The following is a 21,585-nucleotide window of genomic DNA, read 5'->3' on the forward strand; positions in this document are numbered from 1 at the left end:
TGTTTGATAGTTTCTAAATGCAGAAGAGCTGCTATTAATTTCTTCTGCCAAGTCTGGTAAAGTACAGAGACCTCCAGTTCTCTGTAGGGCTTTGTTTAGTATTTCAATGGCACCTAGAAATCCTAGTTACTAAAAACTGTGTAAAATCAGAGACGGTTCCCGTCCCAAATTGATTACAGTCTAAACTAGAGAAGTCTTAAAGATACTGGCGTTTGTTCCCATGGCAGTAAGTGGTTGTGATCCGTTGAGCGAATGTGCATCTTGTGTACGCATAAGAGCAGTGGTAGGTGTATATTTATGCACATTGACAGCTGCCTCATGGATATTTGGCTGTAAAATGGGCTAGGATTTTGGGGGTTGTGTACCCTGTTACAGCTCTGCGTTCCGGCGTGCGTGTGCGTTTATGTACCCCTGCCACAAATGCGCCTCTGCCCCTTTGCAAATTGCCCTCCATGCCTGGAAGACGCCTTTGACTCTGAAGAATGATATTTAGCTCTTGGGTTACTGCTTAGTCACAGCGAGCGGTTACCAACACTGTGCCACTATTTTATTTTTGTGGAAAAAAAAACCAAACCCAAACAAAAACACCTTAAATACCCAAAGTTGGTTACTTTGTTGGTTGGAGGTGCCTTGACCGGGTGTTGGGAAATCTGTGCCGCCTTACATAAGGGAGGCGGCGTGTGGTGCCCGGGCTCTGCTCCCGCTGCAGCTGTCGGGGGTTTATTACTTGCTGCTGCTGTGGGGATGTTGGCAACGCGCGACACGCGCCTGGGAGCACACTTCTGCCCGGGAGGGAAACGGCCGGGCACATAAGGGCTTTTTCTGTTTTGCGTCCCGTCTTTGGAAAGCGGCAAGAGATAGAGGTAATGTTGGCCGAAGCGCGGTGGATGCCAGCGGTGCTTTCGCTTGTCTGTGGCTTTAAATTACTTCGTGCCATTTACTTTAAACGGCATAATTCAGCAGCTGAGCTGTTCTGCACCGCTTGGTCGCTTGTAGTACCCCTGAATTCATATGTAAAAGTCAGGCAGGTTGCTGCGTGGTTCAGTGTTACCTCAAAGGTTCTTTTTAGAAGGAAAAAAAACAACGTAGAGGGCCACAAAATACAAAATTTTCCCTTTTAGGGTGTTTTTTATAATGCAACATTGCTTGTCCTTCAGAATGCAAAGGGACTGATTATTAACCCGTTATTTTTATCTACCAATGGGAAGAAAATTTGTCTTTTTTTATGCTTCCGAGGTGGCTGACAAGCTGACGGATGTGTGTAACATTTACTGCTTAATGTCCCAGAAAGTTTCTAATGCTACTTGTTATTCTGAAGATGCAGACGAGGACTTTGAATGCTGGTGAATCTCTCTTCTGTTCCCCATATAAACGTGTTACTATTGCGAAGTTCGTAGATAGACATAAATTTAATAGCAGTATTTTTGTTCTACAAGATTTACGGTGATGTGTAGAAGCCCCCTAAGTTATTTTTCACCTTCGAATAGGTTAAGGGCTGCTGGCACTGCGATGACAAGGTTAAGCATTAAACCTGGATACCTTTTGTAGGGTGAAGTCAAGCGAGTTTGGTGCGTCCTCTCTAACAAGACGGGGCTGTTCTATACTGTCCTTTTTCATCTGAAGTCGTGAGAGGAAAACCATCCTCAGGCTTTGCACTGTGAGGAAGTTTTCTTGATAGTCAGTGGTTTTACATTGTTTTTTGGTGGTTGTTTGTTTTTTTTCTTTTCTTTAATAGATAGAGATGCTCCCTTGATTGCATCTCTATTAGGTGTTTAGACATCTATAGATTATTAACTCTATGCTGCCTATAACCATTCCTGCAAAAATCAGTCAGATTTCTCTATAACAGTGCAAGAGCTTTAAAAATTATCAGAGCACTGATTTGTTTTTTTCTGCAAAAAACAAATTTTATTTTTTTTCTGTTTTTCTCAGTGTTCTTCTCATCGTAAAATACCAAGAACGGGAGACTGTTGGTTGTCTGTCTGCTTTTTTGCAGACAGCTGAAAACCGTATTGTCCTCTGTCACCCTTTTCCTGCTACTTTTTTTCTCCCGAGTCTGCATCTTGTGTGTCTGTTTATAGAGGCACATATGTATTCTGTCCTGCGTGTTGCCTAGAGCTCCTGCTTCCCGCTTATTCTCATGTGCAACTTTTACTAATAGGTTGTTTCCTTCCCTTCCAAGCCAATTAATTCAAACAAGATTAGATCCCTTCAGTGCAATTTTTCTTCTCTTTCAGGCATTTGTTGCTACTTTTCCTTTCAGTCATTTATAAGCCTACCAAAACCTGATTTGAATTGATTCTAATTTTAAAATTTCATAAGATAGCTTTAAATGTTTATCAAAGCTCTTTTTTCTTTTTTGTAAATCTGCTTGCTTCTTCCCTTCAGAGAGTAGAACAGTTGAACTCATTTGCTGCTTCTGGTTCTTTTATGCTTTCAATATTGCTATTTATGTGTCTGTATGTCTTTATTATCAATAGAAGTAACTTATAGCGTAATACATGTAAAAATGAATTTTTACATGTTGTGAAATGTTATGTGGGGGAAAAGAAATGAAGTCATTTTGTTCAGGCAGGCTTGTGTTTCTCTGTCCCAGGTTTTGTGGCGTAGTATGGACTTGACATCATCACAACATAATCATCTACAAAATGAGCTGGTAAGAGAATGGGAAAAACAAGAAGGTAAAATTTTTCTTATTTCTCTCTATTTTCTCGGTGCACTTAGCAATATTGTTTAAGCGTGGGGAACAAGGTGTCTTGCTGACAACGAGCTGTCCTGTCATTCATTTTTTCCTGAAGAATTGTGTTTATGGCACTTGTACAGAAAATACAACAGATAGCGCTGTTGGAGTATGCTAGCTATGCAGTGAGTATCTGCCGCGCCGGCATGCTCCTGTCCCAGCAGTTTCCTACCAGTGCCTGGCATCCTGCCTGCAACCGGTTCCAGGGAATGAAGCCGTGACTATGATCAAGCTATTCAGGAGAGGTTTGTTTGCGGGGTGTCAGTTAGGGAGAATTGGTTATTACAAGCTCGGTTTCTGTCTAGACAGCGTCCAACCTAATCTTCAAATACCTTCAGGGGCTGTTGGCAGCTCTTTCTCGTAAGAAAGTTTGTGGCTGCACGGCTTTTCAAGATCCTAAAGCATCATGAGTTATCTCATTTTTAGGGGTCGCCAGGAGAAGCCAAGGTTTTAGGGAAAGTGCGTATGTTGTTTTGCGGCGGGGTCTAGTTACGTTCTACAGCTGAATGCAAAAGAAGGAGGGGTTTTTATTATTATTTTGGTTTTCATAATATTTTTGTTTAAAATCTCAGCTGAGTCCTGGTCCATATAGAGCCAGGATTTTGGGCTCCTGCTTTTTCGAGAGAGCTCAGCGTCCAGTTTTGCTTTGCTACTTGTTCAGCGAGGCAAGGCAGAGCTTTGAGCGTGACTGCAGTACTTCAATTACGTGCTTACTGAAACTAATGCTTGTTCTTTTGCTTTTGAATACTTTTTTTATAAAGTACCGCAAATTGATGACCTTCTCTGGAAAGCTGACATTGCAAAAGGAGATGGCTGATAGGGATTGGTATAGATTGCTGTTCCACAAAGCACTGTTCAAGTGCCTTAATCCTGGAGTTTTCCTTTAATACAGTTCCCTTTCCATTTGTGTAATTCTAACTCGAACAAAGGGCTCGAGTTGATTCTACGCAATGAAGTGCATTTGTTGGTGGAAGAAACATCTAGAAGTATAAATATTAAAGGTAGAACTACTAATATTTATAACTATATATATATTGATAATATATATAACTATATACATTATAATACATTAACTATAATATTGATAACTGTCATTATGTATTCCATACTATACGAGGGCTGAGGTAAAGTTGCACAGGCATTTCTATGCTTCTGCAAGCTTGGCTGTCTAACCACAGAATGGTAGGGGTTGGAAGGGACCTCTGGAGATCATCTAGTCCAACCCCCCTGCCAGAGCAGGGTCACCTAGAGCAGGTTGCACAGGAACGTGTCCAGGAGTATCCAATCTGGATACTCTCTTCTTGCAGGATTCATAGCGGGGAGGAGTGAGTCCGCGTGTATTTTTATTTTTTTTTTAGCTTTTGAATTATGAAAATAAATTGAGTTCTAGGACATTAGGTCAATGTATGCAAAATTAGCCTATACGGCAGAATCATAGAATGGTTCTGATTGGAAGGGACCTTAAAGATCATCTATTTCCAACCCCCTGCCATGGGCAGGGACACCTCCTACTAGACCAGGCTGCTCAAAGCCCCATCCAGCCTGGCCTTGAACACTTCCAGGGATGGGGCAGCCACAACTTCTCTGGACAACCTGTTCCAGTGTCTCACCACCCTCACAGTAAAGAATTTCTTCCTAATATCCAATCTAAATCTACCCTCTTTCAGTTTATAACTGTTATCCCTCATCCTATCACTCCATTCCCTGATAAACAGCAAAAATTCCTATAGGTACATTAATGGTAAGAAGACGACTAGGGAGGGTGTGGGCCCCCTCAGAAAGGAAACAGGGGAGCTGGTGACAAGTGATATGGAGAAGGCCGAGGTTCTCAACAACTTCTTTTCATCCGTCTTCACTGGCGAGGGCTCCAGCCACACTCCCGGAGTCACAGAAGATAGTGGCAGGGGTTGGACAGAACTGCCCATCATAAGTGAAGATCAGGTTCGTGACCATCTGATGAACCTGGAAGTGAACAAGTCCAGGGGACCTGATGGGATACACCCATGGGTACTGAAGGAACTGGCGGATGAGGTTGCTAAACCGCTCTCTACTGTATTCCAAAAGTCATGGCAGTCTGGTGAAGTCCCCACTGACTGGAAAAGGGGAAACATAATCCCCATTTTCAAAAAGAGAAAGAAGGAGGAACCAGGGAACTACAGGCCAGTCAGTCTCACCTCCATGCCTGGTAAGATTATGGAGCAGATCCTCCTGGAGGCACTGCTGAGGCAGAAGAATAACGAAGAGGTGATTGGGTACAATCAACACGGCTTCACCAAGGGCAAATCGTTCCTGACGAACCTGGTGGCCCTCTATGAGAAGGTCACAACATCAATAGACAAGGGGAGAGCAACTGACATCATTTACCTGGACCTGAGCAAAGCCTTTGACACTGTCCCGCATGACATCCTGGTCTCCAAGATGATAAAATATGGGTTTGATGGACTGACAACTCAGTGGATAAAGAACTGGCTTGACAGCCGCACCCAAATTGTGGCTGTCAATGGGTCCATGTCCAAGTGGAGGCCAGTGACAAGGGGAGTCCCTCAAGGATCAGTACTGGGACCGGTCTTGTTTAACATCTTTGTCCGCAACATGGACACTGGCATAGAGTGCACCCTCAGCAAGTTTGACGACGACACCAAGCTGTGTGGGGCAGCTGACACACTGGAGGGGAGGGATGCCATCCAGAGGGACCTTGGCAGGCTGGAGAGGTGGGCCCATGCCAACATCATGAAGTTCAACAAGACCAAGTGCAAGGTCCTCCATCTGGGTCGGGGCAATCCCAAGCACCGATATAGGCTGGGCAGTGACTGGCTTGAGAGCAGCCCTGAAGAAAAGGACTTGGGGGTGCCGGTGGACGAGAGGCTCAACATGAGCCATCAGTGCGCACTAGCAGCCCAGAAAGCCAATTGTATCCTGGTCTGCATCAGGAGAAGCGCGGCCAGCAGGTCGAGGGATGTGATCCTCTCCCTCTACTCCACTCTCGTGAGACCCCACCTGGAGTACTGCATCCAGTTCTGGAGCCCCTACTACAAGAAAGATAAGGACATGCTGGAATGTGTCCAGAGAAGGGCCACGAGGATGATCAGAGGGCTGGAGCACCTCTCCTATGAGGACAGACTGAGAGAGTTGGGGTTGCTCAATCTGGAGAAAAGAACGCTCCGAGGAGACCTTATAGTGGCGTACCAGTGTCTCAAGGGGGCCTACAAGAAAGCTGGTGAGGGACTTCTTAGGATGTTGGGTAATGGTAGGACTAGAGGGAATGGATTAAAACTAGAGATGGAATGATTCAGACTGGACGTTAGGAAGAAGTTCTTCACCATGAGGGTGGTGAGACACTGGAACAGGTCGCCCAGAGAGGTGGTGGAAGCCCCATCCCTGGAGACATTCAAGGCTAGGCTTGATGGGGCTCTGAGCAACCTGATCTAGTGGAAGGTGTCCCTGCCCATGGCAGGGGGGTTGGAACTAGATGATCTTTAAGGTCCCTTCCAACCCTAACAATTCTATGATTCTATGATTCTATAAAGAGTCCCTCCCCATCCTTCTTGTAGCCCCCTTTAAGCACTGGAAGGCTGCTATAAGGTCTCCCCAGAGCCTTCTGTTCTCCAGGCTGAACAAGCCCAACTCTCTCAGCCTGTCCTCATAGCATAGGTGTTCCAGCCCTCTGAGCACCTTTGTGGCCCTCCACTGGACCCATTCCATCAGGTCCATGTCCTTCTTATGCTGAGGACTCCAGAGCTGCAGGCAGTACTCCAGGTGGGGTCTCACCAGAGCAGAATAGAGGGGTAATCTTCAGATCAAATGCAGAGATATATTCCACTCAGCTAAAAGAGTAACTGTATTGATAATGATAGCAGGTGGTTCTTTTCCATATCTAGAAAGACTATTTTAAGAGGATTAAGGAGAAAGGAATGGAAAATGGGATATCTTTAAAGTTTCATCTGACACCAGGCTTTGGCATATTAAATTCCATGCCAGATTCTGGAGGTGAAAGGTGCTGAATCTGCTGCCTGGAGACTTACCTGCTCAATCACCCTGAGCCTGTGCCTTTCTTGTTCTCACCATTTTCCTCTACAGCCTTCCCCATTCCCATTTCATTAACTTCACGTACCCAGCCTCAATCGCTGTTGCTGGGGTTTCTTATTCCAGTTCAGTTTCTCTGCAGTTTCCAGTCCGAGGTTTTTATATTTGGCGCTTTCCCCTTTCCTTCTTCATTGGCTTGTCACAAGTTCTCCAGGTTAAAACTCCTTGTTCTTGTTCATGATTCCCATTACCACTGGTTCTCAGCTTACAGGTAGGTTCTCACCCAGTCTGATCTTTCCTCTGGTGTCTTTATCCAGTCTGTTCTTCTTCACACCTGCATCCTTAGATGTCTCTCTCTTTCCTCTCATGATTTCTCTTGATCATTAGCTTTAACTCTCTTTGTCTAAACTTTTCTAAGATCAGATTCTGCCACTCCCATCTTCATTTCTTAGGATAGTAAGCTATTTTACCACAGTTACATTATTTAAATTCACTCCAGAATAATTTTATCTCTGAGACAAAAGGAGGAGAGCAGGTTTGCAAGGCGTACTTGTCCTTGAAACTCCGTCGTCTCCCTTCACTTGGACAGGGCTCAGTTTTTAATCCATAAATATCTGAGAAAATGCTGACCTGGTAACCTTCACATAGCTCCTGGCATTTTAGAAGGGACACACTCCTTCTACTCACCCTGCTTGACATATGTCCTAATTGACGGCAATTCCTGCCATCATTTCAAGTCTCCATGTGGAGTCCAGAAAGGTGCCTTAAATGGGACATAGCTGGAATGGAGGCAAGGGAGGTGCAGCATAACTCTGTAACTTAGAAGTTAAGATATCCAGCTGGGAAGAGGGACTGACTTAATCTCTTGTTCCTAATTCCTGGGTTACTTCTAAAGACACTTCTTACCTTTCTCAGTCCCTTCCCCACTGACGCTTTTCCATTGACTTCAAAGACTTTGCTATAAAATGTGAAAAACATCCTGGCACAAGGGTGTGGAGCCCAAGCCTGCCGCTTCACACCTGAGTCACCCAGTTCATAGCTGGGCTTTTCCTTGCTGCTTGTCCGTCTAGCATGATTCTTGCAATCCTGGTTTTCCTGATGGTCCACCTCTGGTGGTGATGGAAGCCGGGGGGAGCACGGAACACACACTTCAGGTGAGTGAGCTGTGAATTTGAATCCTTCTGAGGAAGGTCCAGCACCCAGTTCCTCCCTTTTCTGTGAGCTTAAATTGCTGAACCATACTTTATATTGTGGACTTTGCAACTAACAGTGCTGGTTAAAAAATGAGCCTAATTATACTATACATAAATGAAACTTTGCGATATCTTCCCACCACCTGCCTTCCCTTTCATCTTCCTCTTTTTTTGTCTCTTAGCTTTGAATTATGCTGCTATCTTCAAAAAAAAAAAAAAACCACAATGGCAAGCAAACAAGTTCTTCCATTAATGCTCATCTCAAAAGCATTAATGCCACCCCCCCCAAATTCATGGAAGTCACACCATTAGTTGCCTTCACTGCAGGATTGACCTGAAATGTCATAAGTCAAATTCTACTCCTCTTAGGCAATAAGCTGTCTTCAAACAAAAAAAGACTAAAAGAGGTAGCGTGGAATAAGACTTGAGTATAATCCAATTAAGGAATGACTAAACTGCACCTTCAGACCAAATCAAAATAGTCTAAAAATACCTCTTCTCTGAATTTACCTCTTGGCTATCTTATAGTAACTTATCTCTGAGCCTTTGGTTTGAAAGTGGCAGCATTCAAATACTACAGTAAACATCAGGTGTACTAATTTGAATTAACACTTCCCTGTTCCTTTTCTCTCCCCCCAGCACATAGACCTGCTTTTGCTGAAGATGTTACTAAACTCAAATGGAAACTTCTTGTGTATGGATAGAATGGAAGTTGGAGGCAACACACAAATAGCCAAAGCCTGTGTCTGTAACATATTATTCTCTCCCACGTCTTTCCTGTTTTCACATCTTTCCCCTTTGCTGTAGCTGCATTTCAACAGTAAATTAAATATTTCTCAACTGCCACGCAAGAAAGGTGGCGTGTTTGCATGGATTGGTGTTGTTAGGTTACTTTCGGGTCCTTTTCTCAAAGAAATATTTTTGAAAAAAAGAATTATTGTTAGGGGAAAATAGACAGGCATTTTGTTGGGTCCCTTCTGTTCCGCTGGCTGTGGTACCTGGCATGTTCTGGCGCGTCCTTACAAGGAAGTAAGAGCTTTCAGTGACACAAGGCCCTCTTGACTGGGCAAGGTAAGAGAAGTGAAAGATTAGACTAGACAATGGCTTACAGTGTTTAAGTTACTCATCCAGAGCCTTCCTATCCATCAGGAAATTGGCTGTTGGCCTTTTATAATGTACATTAGACCATCTACTTTAAGAACACAGTCTGTTTTTGCAGCCAAAGGGAAATCATTTAGTTATCTTTAGCAATTAAATAGCTGCTGTGCCTAGACCCGAAGATGTTTTCAGCGACAGACAAACACGATGAAGTAGCAAGGGAAGTACTTGGCACATTTGAATTCGTTATGTGTTCATGAGATAATCTGACTATGGTACTTCTATTTTCAGCCTTCTAATGGTTTTGGATGACCCGTGACTTGGATGGGGCTGGGATATCAGTGGTGTGAATTTCAAATTGAAAATGCGCCTCTCAAGCTTGGGTAAATACATAGACTGGATACTGCGAACATACCCCTCTCCTGTTCTTCTCTCCTCATGCTCTGAGCTAAGTGCTTCTTGTTTCTTGGCTGAGGAGAAGCTGCCCGTGGGTGGCAGTTTTGTATTTCTGCATTTCAAAGTATAAAGTTTCAAGCATTATGTTACCGTGACGTAGTATCTCAGATTGATCAATATAATATACCTCGTCATTGCCATCACTTCGTCAGGTTGAGCTTGTAATGAATGTACTGGAATGCCTACACTTGGTTACATGGTCATTTCCCTCTTGGTAGGTAGGGATGAAGTAAGGAAAAATTAACTGTGTAGTTTAGGTAAGTACTGGAATAGTACTTTGCTTTATATTCTTAGAAAGGTATAGGTTACATCTGACTTCTGGAAAGTCAAGGCCATGATTAGATTTCCCTCCTGACACCTTCCTTTAAGGGTCCTTAGGCTGGAAAGGAACGGAATGAAATAGAAATAAGTGTAACGAAATGAAGATACTAAAGTGGTACCACCTGGAATGTGCGGACTATTCTGTGATTCAGGTTTGTGTATGTTTCCATGGAGTCATTTGAAATGCTTGCAAGACCAGGGCTCTGACCCTGAGGTGTCAGTAGCTCAGTAGAAATTGTGAGACTCCATAGTCCCTTAGAATTGGGTCCTAATGTAGATTTGGGGTAAACTTCTTCTGAGCCATTGAAAATACCCAGATGCATTCACAGGGCTACCTTCTGATGATTCCTATCAGTGTAGTAATGTAACTCTTCTTCAGTTATCTCTTACAGAACTGGTTGCAGATCTGTTCCCTTACTGACCTTTCTGCAGGTATCTTCTTGACGTTGGGATATACAGATAGCTATTTCATATATGTATATGTAACATAGGTATTGTATATTATATATATAATATATATAAAACACATCTTGAATCTTTACTTTGGATGACTCCAGTTCCGTGTGTCCAGAGTAGGGAGATCTGAAGAGTCCTGGCTATCATGAATTCTTGAAACTTCCTCTCATGCATTGCTCAATCAGTAATGTTGGCACAGGTAGTCCTCCTGTGTTCAGCAAACTCAGGCAATTGGTGAGAAGTCTTAGAGGAACCACGTACATCTTCACAACTGTTGACACATGGTTCTTAAAACTATTGCAAGTACAAGTCTAAATGGTAAATTTTAAATCTAAACTCTACAGGTGAGACTATGCTCCTTCTGAAGAAGGGAGAATATGTTGCTGTAGGGCTGAACTTTGTCAGGTCAAGTTCATGCTGAAGGCTTTGATTTCATTCCTTTTGCCAGTTGGAGAAGATCCATCAAAGCAGGAGAGAAGCAGAAGACGGCTGGGTCTTATTTCCTTATCACCTTGGGCTGTGACACGATTTGACCTCAAGAGATTAAGAAGGGTCAGGCCAGAGAGAGACTAATCTGTTCCCCTTTTATTTGCCATTAATGTAGGCAGTATCATTAGTTAGGCAGTGCGAGGTTTAACGTATGCTATTAATTGATGGAAGATACCCAACTGAATTTTAAGGTTACTGTTTCCTGATGGAGCTGTATAGTCTCAAGCATGATTTTATGTGACAATTGGTATAAAGAGAAGATGCAGCAGCTGATCATGCAGCAAGTTTCTAAACAGGTTCTATATCTACTCATTCTAAGCAAAAAGTGTGCCAAGAAAGATAGCCTGAGGCCTATTCGTGTGATTTTCTTCACTGTTAAAGAAAAAGGTGCTGCAGTTTGCAACTTGTTTTATTGTGACCTGACCTGTGTTCCGTTATTTTACTTCTGCTTCCCTTCCCCACTTGAAGGACATCTCCAACTCTGTCTCAGCAGAACTCATGTCCTATTCCTTTTCTTTAGGTTTTGTTTTAATATAAACCACTTCATTTGACATTTGAATGTGTCAGCAAAATCCTCTGGTTCCCTACACAAGATTTTGCAGCTTGACACACGTTTCTCTAACCTGCCACTGACTTCACAACTCCAGTCTTCCACATGATCTAGTATGTCTCTTTGGAAAACTATGTTCGCATTTCAGTTGTAGTAATGATGATTGCTTCGCCTTTGAGAATTATGTTTATGCTATTTCTTAACGATGCGGTTGATATAGTGCAAGACGTGTCAGCAGTATATGACTTTTCTCCCTCAGCCCTGATATTAAGTTAAAATCAAGGGAGTTCAAAGCATGCTCCAAAGATGTTAGACTTTTGTGAAATATTTCAAAGAACACCGTGAGAAATTAACCTATTAGGCAGAAAGTCTCAAGAAACTTAAAGGCATTCAAATTCCTTTTCAAGAAGAATTTGGGGCATCTATAGACGGGAACTTCTTTGTGAACACAAGTTCAAGACCAAAGGAGTCTGTTTCACTAACAAAAATTATCTCAAATTCTGTATGTTACCTGAACAGGATCAGACTGCCTCATCTTTATGTAAACAAGGTTCTAGCACTTGAAACTCCAGTGGTTTCTGCGTATACATGCTCATGCAAGGAGTTGAATAGTCTGAAGAAAGTCATTTTGTGTATATACCACTTCCGTGCCTCTCCACACCACAGAAGAAGAGTGAGGAGCAAACTTACCTGGTGAAACCCAGGCAAATGAAGAAGGGAGGAACCAGTCCTAACAGACCTTTAAGTTCTGACAGTTTAGCATGGTTGCTTGAGTAGTATTGCTGGAAATGCCCATTATGCACTTCCATCCTTACAAGAATTGAGAGCCAGCTCAGTCAAGCCTCCTCTTCTCATCTGACCCTATTCTAAAGACGAGGCAGCTCTTGTCATCTTAAAAGGTCATTAAAATCCATTCAATGGGTCGTAATTCCAAGATTTTTTTCTTCCTGAACAAGGTAATATAGACTAACACAGAGATAAACGCTTCAAGGAGAATAACTTCCTATCAGCTTTTTACATCTGCTATCAAGAAACTAGTTTGATCAAAGTACCAGCAGAACTTTCTCAATGTTTGCAGGTGTTAAAAAGACTTCATCTTGCTTGGATTTTGCTTACTCTGATAAGAATTTTCTTGTTGCTTGAAAGATTTCCCACTAGTTTGTTATTTTTCTGTTCTGACTGTTACAGAAGGCAGTTACAGAAAAATTAACTTCTTTCCTTTTGTGCCGTCCCACAGGAAGTTTAGTTATTCTGAAAGATATAAAGCAGAAAATAGAAGAGTGCCCTTTGCAGTATGAAGGGAAACTTGTATGTAAGTAAGTAAATCTGACTAAAAGTCTGCACGCCTTATTTTGTTAGCACTCTTCATCAGAATCCTGGTCCCAATAAAATTTCTCATTAGGGTTTTGAAACCTGTCTACCATATGGTGTCTCTGATGAAACATACACTCTTTTTGCTTATCCACAATAGTAAGATCTTCTTAAGGGAAAGAGAAAAATATAAAAATTACACAAACTTCTCCAGATAACTTACCTGGGGGATTACCAAAGGGATAAGATGGCCAAAGATTTAAGTGGTGTTATTGATCAGAAGATTTGGGATTATTCTTTCAGGGACTTGGACAGTTTAGCTCAGGTGGGGAGCCGTAGCCTACAAATTCTTTTACTGTAGGTGCCATGCAAGCCTTAAGCAGGAAGATTGCTGATAATGTAGGGAATAGGTGGGAAGTGTTTATTGAGCACTAGAGGGGTAACTGTAATGCTGCTGAAGTAGTATAGATCTGGCAGAAGTTTTATAAGTTAAGACTTTAATAAGTTACGGCTTCTCATCAAGGTTGGATCCAAAACAGATGTCAAGGGAGGAAGAATCAAGAAGAATGGTTGTAATTGGGGGGTAATCAAAGTAATAGCTTTTTACTTCCACAGCTAGTACTGATCACAGAACAAGATCAGACTGCTCTAAGCAATCAGAGAAGATTAAAAGCAGGCTCTATCTGATATGCCTGGAAACAGGATGATATATTAAATACACTTACGATTTGTGTAATAAGACAGCTTCATATTAATTCTTTCATAAGTAAAGATTAATTTTGCCCTGGAGCAGCATTTCTCTGGCACTTAACTCATGTTTGTGCAGAGTTCCCTGCTTGCAGGCACAATGACGCATGTGTTTTCCCTCAACTTAACATTAGAGGCTTGCAGAAGATGTAATGGGCTGCCACATGCTACTTACTTCCTAACATCTTAAGATACCATAGTTTCAATGTTGACTATTTAAGTTACCTTTATAAAATTATACTAGTATTTTTCCAGTAGCATATACATTACATTATTTTTAATTTTGCCGTATCCCATGATTAGGGTTCCTGTTCCCCAGTAAATTCTTGGAGTACTGTGGGTAGGTTAGTTTTTTGTTGTTGTATGGTTTTGTTTTTTTTTTTTTTGTCGGTTGTTTTTTTTAACTTTCAGATTATGTCTTAGTGTCAACATACTAAGATTGAACATGAACATTTTTGCTTTTTCTTCCTTGTTTGTTGCTATTCTCTAGTTTCCTCTGATGCTTAGTGTAAGTTGAGTTACAAGCTTAAAGCATTGGCTAATGGAGCCTGAGCATCTTCCTTATGTGTTTTTTGTTTGGTATCATCTCTTTCTTTGTTCACCCCTGCTTTCGTTCCTTGGTCCTTCTATCACAAGGAAGGGAGAGAGACTTTGTCAATAGGATATGGCAATAAAAATATTGTGGCACATAGCAGAGCAAGTGACAACATTTGAGCCATCATGGACTGTAACTGCAGTGATTTGAGTGGGAAGAAAATGTGAAGAATCTTTGTTAGACTAATGTGTTTTATGCTGATGAAAACATAAAAGTTTTCATTTTTAATAACCATTGGGCCTGCAGTTTCTGTGCAGATCCTGATCTTGATATCTGTGATTTCAGTGATAACTGCAGGCTTGATACAGAAACTCTGCTTTGGACAAGATGGTAACACAGTTATCTAAATGTCTAGCATGCTTTCTAGGGCGTGTAGCTTGTAAACATGTTTTGCTTTAGCTAATTTGCCAAGAGATCATAGTTGGCTGTGAAAGCAAATTTCCTATGAAAACTTGGAATGATTCTAGACTTTGCTAAGAAAATGCTCTGGGCAACTTCGCTTACTTTTTTTTTTTTTTTTTGGTAACATTGTGGTGCAGCTTTGTGTGATGATGACAAAACTGAAACTGGCTTGGTATTCAGCTAAAAAAGAATGAATCCTCTCCTGTTAGAAGAGTTATCCAGGATTATGTTAGCTATGATGAACATCCTTCACTTAGCAACAGGGATGGCATTCAGGATATCAAGCCAACTGGAAAGAATCCCTTTGACAGGGCTCTGTTGGGGTGGGCGGATAAGCTTTCCTGACAACACTAGTGCTTTCGCTCCTGTCTGTCATAATTTGCGTTGCTAGGATCTGTTTCACAACTTTTGTGACAGACTTATAAATGATACTGTGGCTCCTTTTGTTTACTGTCAAAAAGAAGCATAATGTGGGGAAAGTGAACAGTAAAAGGATATGGGAAATAATAAAAAAAAATCCGGGCACATAAGAGCACGAGTATCTATGCTAGGGCAGCTCTTCTTGAAGGGAAAAAAGACGTTAAAAAATTTCTTTTGGATTGCTGAAATGGAAAGCAATATATGGTATCATTCCACTTTACTTTTTATGGACTTGGCTTCTTCAGCAAAACAAGAAATTATGTAGTCATAAACTGAAAACTTCAATTAGAATTCAGGAGATTTCCCATGTATCATGCTAACCATTAATGGTGAAATATATTTTTATTCGCAGATGTAATTCACATTCTTGCTTCCGAATCAGGTTTTCAATATAAATTTGTAGTTTCATTATCAGTCCACTCAGCCTGTTTCAACTTTTATACTTTTGCTTCCAGGGGAAAAAGAAGATGAAGAGATAGTTGCAGAAATCATGAGAAGGCGTTTTTTTCCTGCTTTAATAACACATAAGGCCTGGGAAGGCTTTCACTTTGCTGGCCATGAGATAAGAATTACAGAAGCCACTGATTGTTACGGGGCAGTCGTCTGGCCATCGGTACAATATTTATGTAGTACTGTTATTTTTTTTAGTTTTGGAGTCTTCTAGAACTTTTAATCTGTTTTGCACAATTAATATGTTTTGTTGTATGCTGTAAACCCAGGGAAGACACTCTGTGCTTCCCTGTCTGCCTTCTGCAAATCCCAAACCTGAATTTAGCCTGGTTTCATCTGGATTCCTGGTTCTCAAAGCTGAAGTGGTATTTCTTGTTTGTGCTCTTATCACACAAGATGTATGGTCTTGTGTCCCCTCCTCATCGACCAGTAACTTTTGATCCTATTACAATCCAATTACAAGCATATTTTGAAGGAAATATGGCAGTTGTATGATGATTACATTTCTGTACATTTTATAAATACAGACACTGTATAGCAGGTAGATCCAGGTTGCGGAAACAGCTGTGATACGAGCTCGCAAGGTATTAGCGCTCAGAAGCTACTCAACCTACTTGCGTGAGAAACAAATTTACCTTGTAAATACGCAGACACGCAACAAGGTTCAGCTGGAGCTTTCAGTTTCTTAAAAAGCCAGAAATCTAGTGGGAGAGAAACATTGTCCTTGGCTCCTGATATGAGAACCACCAATATGCCTGCCATACAAAGAGCCTTCTTCAAGGTTTTGAATCTGTGCAATGCAGCTGACTGACTGTTTTGGAATATTTAAGAGTGAAAGAAACCACTGTGGTCAGGGAGGTGTCACGACGCACCATTGACGCTTGTGGCATTAAGAGAACATCCCTGAAACAGAACAATCTCCAGAAGCTTCTCTTGGGGGGAGAGGACTAAAACCCAAGAAGTTCCATTTCTGTCTCAATGGTATCAGCCTCCTAGGATTGTACCATTTTTAAGAAATACTGCTACAGTTCAGCTGAGGAGAGTTAGTATACTCTGCTCTTTTGTACTCCAAGTGATTTTCCTTGTCTTAGCAGACCTGGAAAAGTCATTTATACTTTATCTCTTGGCAGCCTCAGCACATGTCTTCGAGGAAAGGTTGGCTGACTACCAATTATTCTCACAAAATCGTGAGCGGTACTGAAAAGCATATTTTTTTTTTTCTCTCAGAAGGTTTAGCCAGTTTTGCTGTGGAAGGAAGGCAACCCTTCTGTCTGTATCTCCTCATGTTCTGCTTTCTTGTTCCATCCAGCAGTATTTGAACTCTTTCGAAAAACATCAGCCAAATTTGTTGAGAGGGCAGAAACTTTGAGGAAAATAAAGTTTCTGCATGTTTCATGGAAAGGAAGCCAGATTTCAAAGTTTCCCTAATTTCGCCCACAGAAATTTTAATCCTGCCAGCTAATTTCTACGTCAGAACACAGCAAAATTTTGAGGGAAGAAATTATAGGAAGATATGGACTAACAGGAAATCTTAATATAATGCGATTTTTAAAAGTCAGTCAAACATCAGAGGCAATCTTTAGGAACCTGGCTTTAATTAGTCCTGGTGCTCACAGACTTATTTCTACACCAAAGCTTTGTTGATTATGAGAAATATGTAAATTTACATAGAAGACCCTACTCTTTTTGCTCTGAATGAAGAGGTAGAAACCAGAAGCTTTGTTTGAATTTCTAGCATGTCAACATTGGGTCCATTGGGTCAATATTCCTCCTGCTCCTTTCCTTCTACTTCTTAGCTGATTAAAAGTTAAACTAAGAGCATAATTTTGCTGTGTCAGTCTGAGCCACTAATAATTGTCTTTCCAAATGGTCGTCACTATTGCAAGAGGATGTGGCAACCATCATATGTATTTGTCAATGGAGACTATATAATTATCTAAGTCTGGGAAAAAATGTGTGAGGCAACTATATTTGTCAAATTAGAAATTTCTATTTCAACAGTGAACTAAAACTCACTGGTCAGTGTGGGACAGGACAGAAGAGCTGAAGAAGCTTAGTCACAGTTTATAAATGCATACATAAGGAGCCTTTTGTAGAGGGCTCTGTGGCTTCGTTTGCTGTAAAAGCTAGCTATGCTTAACAAGGTAAGCACAGAGGACCTGAAAACAAATTGAACTCACAGAAAAGGGGTAAATCTATTGGTCCCTTTTGAATCATTACGGTAATTAATTATTGTTAGAAATAATTAACTACCGGAAGAGCTTAATGAGAGTGGCTGTGGATTTTCTCTTACAAGCAGTCCTTATATCAAGATGTCTTTGTGAAGGACATGCTTTAGCTCAACCAGAAGTAAGTGCAGTTATAAGCAGGAATTGCTGACTGGAATTTTATAGCTCATGTTATGCAGCGTGACAGATTAGATAATTGCAGTTGTTCCTTCTGGCTGTAATGCTTTGCAAACCTATATTGAGGCATGTTGTGGCATTTATTTTGTCAGCCTAAAGAGCTCAAAGATCATAGTGAGCTGTGATCCTTTAGGGACAGCACTTGAATGACTATTGCTCATTTGAACAGACATGAAACCACAAAAGAATTTTTTTTTTGCATGCTTTTAAATGACAATGCGGTTTTAGTGAAGGGGTTTGTTCATTTATTTATTCAGCATGTTAATGGATTCTCTCCCCTACAGGCTCTTGTTCTGTGTTATTTTTTGGAAACTAATTCTAAACAATACAATTTGGTTGACAAAAATGTGATTGAAATTGGAGCCGGAACTGGGTTGGTCTCCATAGTAGCCAGTTTACTGGGTAAGTACATGCCATTGCTCTTACGCTCTTGCAAACATCTCTTGGATGAATACTGGAGGGCAAAGCAAGTGGCTCAATTCCTCTAAAATACTATTGTTTGAAAGCTTCCAAGAGCAAGAAAAAGGCTTGTTTGGAAACCTGTTCTGTTATTTTTTTCTGTAAAGCTGTGAGTGTATTGGTGCAATAAATGAGGTCCCAGTAGATGATGTTGTCACTAACAGTGTTAAACAGGGGACCAAAATAAGAAACTAGTGGCCTCACAGGATGTGAGTGGCAACCAGATGAAGCCAGATGTAGGTATGACCAGCAGGTCACCTTCCTTTGACCAAACAGCTCTTGGATGCCAGGTCACCCTCTTTCTATTTTTGTTCTGCATTTTCTTTCAGCAATTGATCCTTGATTTTTCTGCTACAGATACTGTTGTGTTTTCTCTCATGGTAGCCTATTCTTTCTCAAGAGTAATCCAAATCAGTAACTTCTGCATTTTAACAGAATCTTAGCTTTCTGTAGTCTGAGAAATCTTGTGACTATGTAAAAATGAAAGAACCTGAGTCAATGCTTAAATCTCATGCTGACTTTTTTTTTTTTTTTTTGAGTCAGTACTGGTATTTTTCAATCCCTATTTGCTCACTGTACTTTTAACCAATATGATATCAAGGACCTGTAAGTATCTGATCTCTCCCCACCCATCCCTGGCCGCATTTAGTTGGCAATCTGTAGAGTAGAACTGCCAGGAGCCAAATAGTTATCATACAAGCAACGGCTAAGAGCTATTGGGAGCATTTACAGTGTTCTGTTGCCCACGGTGAGGGCTACCTGGTAAAATCACTTGTGCAATGGCTTTTGTGAACGGGCTTTTACTCAAGTCTTGAAGTATGTTCAGAGATTACCTTTGTTTTCTCCCTGTTACAGGTGCACTTGTGACTGCCACAGATTTGCCAGAACTGCTGGGAAACCTTCATCACAATGTTCTACAAAATACAAAGCTGAAATGCAAGCACCAGCCTTGTGTTAAGGAATTGTCTTGGGGAATTGATCTGGAAAAGAACTTTCCTAAGCCTTCCTGTCACTTTGATTACATTTTGGCTGCTGATGTAGTTTACCACCATCCCTTCCTGGATGAACTTCTCCTGACTTTTGATCACTTGTGCAGGAATGACACTGTTATTCTGTGGGCTATGAAATTTAGGTTGGAGAAAGAGAACCAATTTGTGGGCAGATTTCAGACACTGTTTGACTTAGAGGTGATTTCTGATTTCCCCAGTTTGAACATAACCTTGTACAAGGCAATGAGGAAAGGCAGGATGAAAGCCAGACCTTCCAAAGTGACAGTCTGAAAGAGAGATACAGGGGGGTGACAGTTCCAGCTGTTCTGCAGCTTGTTCTTTTTTTAATAATTTCCACGTTAGTAGCTGCTACCACCTGCATAATGACATTTTTAGAGATAGCTAAAACAAAACATCCGGTTCCTAGTGCATCCCCAACGAATTCATAAATTGAATTTTCTATGTTTTATACACAGAAGAAATGTGTCTTTGATGTTTGCTTGACTTTTATGTGCTAAGTTGACAACACTAATAACTTTCACAAGTCTTACCATTATTGTCATGGGATGTGTAATGAATATTTCCAATACTTTCAAGTGCAGCTTTGGACAGTGTCTTATAAGATCAACCAATCATTTAGAACTTAAGAGTATGATAAATCTTCGTATTTAAAAGCTGTGGTGTTAAATCTGATCTTTCCCCATTCCCACTATTGTGTAAATCTTTCCTTTGAAAAGCCTTTATAGGACATTAAATTAGCTAAAAAAACCCCCCATCTGGGAAATATACTGTCATAATAAAGGGACAGAATATATGTGTTACTCTTTGATTTAATGATTATTCTTTTTTCCCTTTCCAATTTTTATTTAGATTCAGGGATTTTTCAACAGACAGCTGCACACATGAGGCAAGAGGGAGTTAAATGTTTTGTTGCTTGAACAAAGGTCTTGAATAAGAGGAGTACAGCATATCGGCAACTGCCCTTTGCCAAAGACCTTGCATTCTTGGAGGTCTGCCCCTCCAGAAATAGACGGTTATCTGGACCTCAGGGAAGAACAATGGAAAAACGACAGTGGCCATCAAGACAGGAGTTTTGCACTGCCGGCTGGTGGTGACTGGAGGTAGAAAACTAAACCAGCCTGACGTGGTGTGGCTGAGGCATGGGCAGGCTTAGATTTCTTTTTTTTTTTTTTCGTATGGGCAAACAAAATACTTTTGTCCTGGCCATTCAGTACTGCGTGTTCCTCCTTTCAGTGGTCGGATTAATGTGCTTGAAAGCCTATTGGAGAACTGTCTTTTGGGAACAGTAATAAAATAATTCTTTGGACACACGCTATTTTCTGGTTTTGTTTGTAATTGGGTATGAGAGAACTTCTAGTCCCTTGTGGGCTAGAAGAGAAGCAAACCCAGCTCATGTGCTAATGACCATGCAGAGCTTTACCACCCCTGCTGTAGCAGGCAATTGCTCTATTAATATTGAGGGCTCAGGGGGCTGTCAGTCTTTTATCTTTTTAGCTCCTCTTTGTACTCCCTCCAGGAGATTTTTATGTATCTTCAAATTTGAGCATTCTTTTATGGTGACTTCCAGAACATACTAGTGTTTGTACCACTTCTTGTGACAGATGCAAGTTACTTGTTTACTCTGCTGCCTGGCACAAGTATGGGGCAGACCTATGACAAATGACTGGTATAACTGGAACATAGTCTTACTCCCAGCCGAACATTTGATTTTCTTGGGAGAAAGGTTCCCATCATTAGAGATGAAATGGTGCAGAAAGGAGAGTCTGAGCTGCCGAGCTCTTCCAGTGGGAGCTGGGGATCCCATGTGTGAAAGGAGGTGGTGAGGAGAATTTTGCAGGGAGGATGGGTGAGGATGCGGCAAGAGGGACTGGAGGTGGAGGGAGGATTGCAGAGAAAAGGAGAACGTGAGATAGAGGAAGAGAAAGAGAAGAGGTTGCAACAGTGAGACCGATTTCAAAAAGGGTTAGGAACCCAATAGCACAAGGGTAGACCGTCTTTCCTGCTACTGACTGTAAGGAGGGCATCCTTGGAGAGGCATGAAGGATGACTCTGATAATAGTAGAGCAATCAGTATTTCCTGGGCCAGGCCAGCAGAATCATAGAACAGTTTGGGTTGGAAGGGACCTTTAAAGGTCATCTAGTCCAACCCCCTGCAATGAGCAGGGACATCTCCCACTAGATCAGGTTGCTCGGAGCCCCGTCCAACCTGACTTTGAATGTTTCCAGGGATGGGACATCTGCCACCTCTCTGGGCAACCTGTTGCACTATTTCACCACCCTCATTATAAAAAATGTCTTTCTTATATGTAGTCTAAATCTACCCTCTTTTGTTTTAAAACCATTGCCTCTTGTTCTATTGCAACAGGCCCTGCTAAAAAATTTATCCCCATCTTTCTTATAAGCTCCCTTTAAGTACTGAAAGTCCACCATAAGGTCTCCCTGGAGCCTTCTCTTCTCCAA

At 41.4% G+C, this 21,585-nt stretch overlaps 1 protein-coding gene across 7 annotated transcripts; it reads left to right on the forward strand.

Annotated features, from left to right (window-relative positions):
- Positions 1-664: 664 nt before the first annotated feature.
- On the forward strand, positions 665-20,436 carry LOC134516758 (protein-lysine methyltransferase METTL21E-like). Of its 7 annotated transcripts, none has more exons than XM_063337326.1 (6): positions 665-863; positions 2,597-2,681; positions 12,564-12,638; positions 15,257-15,414; positions 17,941-18,058; positions 18,971-20,436. In XM_063337326.1, the coding sequence occupies exons 2-6, from the start codon at positions 2,612-2,614 to the stop codon at positions 19,393-19,395; spliced, it is 846 nt and encodes a 281-aa protein (XP_063193396.1). In that variant the 5' UTR covers positions 665-863; positions 2,597-2,611; the 3' UTR covers positions 19,396-20,436. The 7 variants fall into 7 exon arrangements, with proteins under 7 accessions (XP_063193396.1, XP_063193445.1, XP_063193424.1 ...); XM_063337375.1 differs by having other exon boundaries at positions 668-863; positions 2,597-2,656; positions 12,564-12,642; XM_063337336.1 differs by lacking the exon at positions 665-863 and adding an exon at positions 1,562-1,657.
- Positions 20,437-21,585: the final 1,149 nt, after the last annotated feature.

This window comes from Chroicocephalus ridibundus, chromosome 1 (genome assembly GCF_963924245.1).
Source record: "Chroicocephalus ridibundus chromosome 1, bChrRid1.1, whole genome shotgun sequence".
NCBI lineage: Eukaryota > Metazoa > Chordata > Aves > Charadriiformes > Laridae > Chroicocephalus > Chroicocephalus ridibundus.

Excerpts from the sequence above, each read along its gene's own strand:
- LOC134516758 (XM_063337326.1), top strand. The coding sequence starts at position 2,612 with ATGGACTTGACATCATCACAACATAATCATCTACAAAATGAGCTGGTA. Across the intron at positions 15,415-17,940 it reads GGGCAGTCGTCTGGCCATCG|GCTCTTGTTCTGTGTTATTT; the intron begins GTACAATATTTA and ends TCTCCCCTACAG. Across the intron at positions 18,059-18,970 it reads CATAGTAGCCAGTTTACTGG|GTGCACTTGTGACTGCCACA; the intron begins GTAAGTACATGC and ends TCCCTGTTACAG.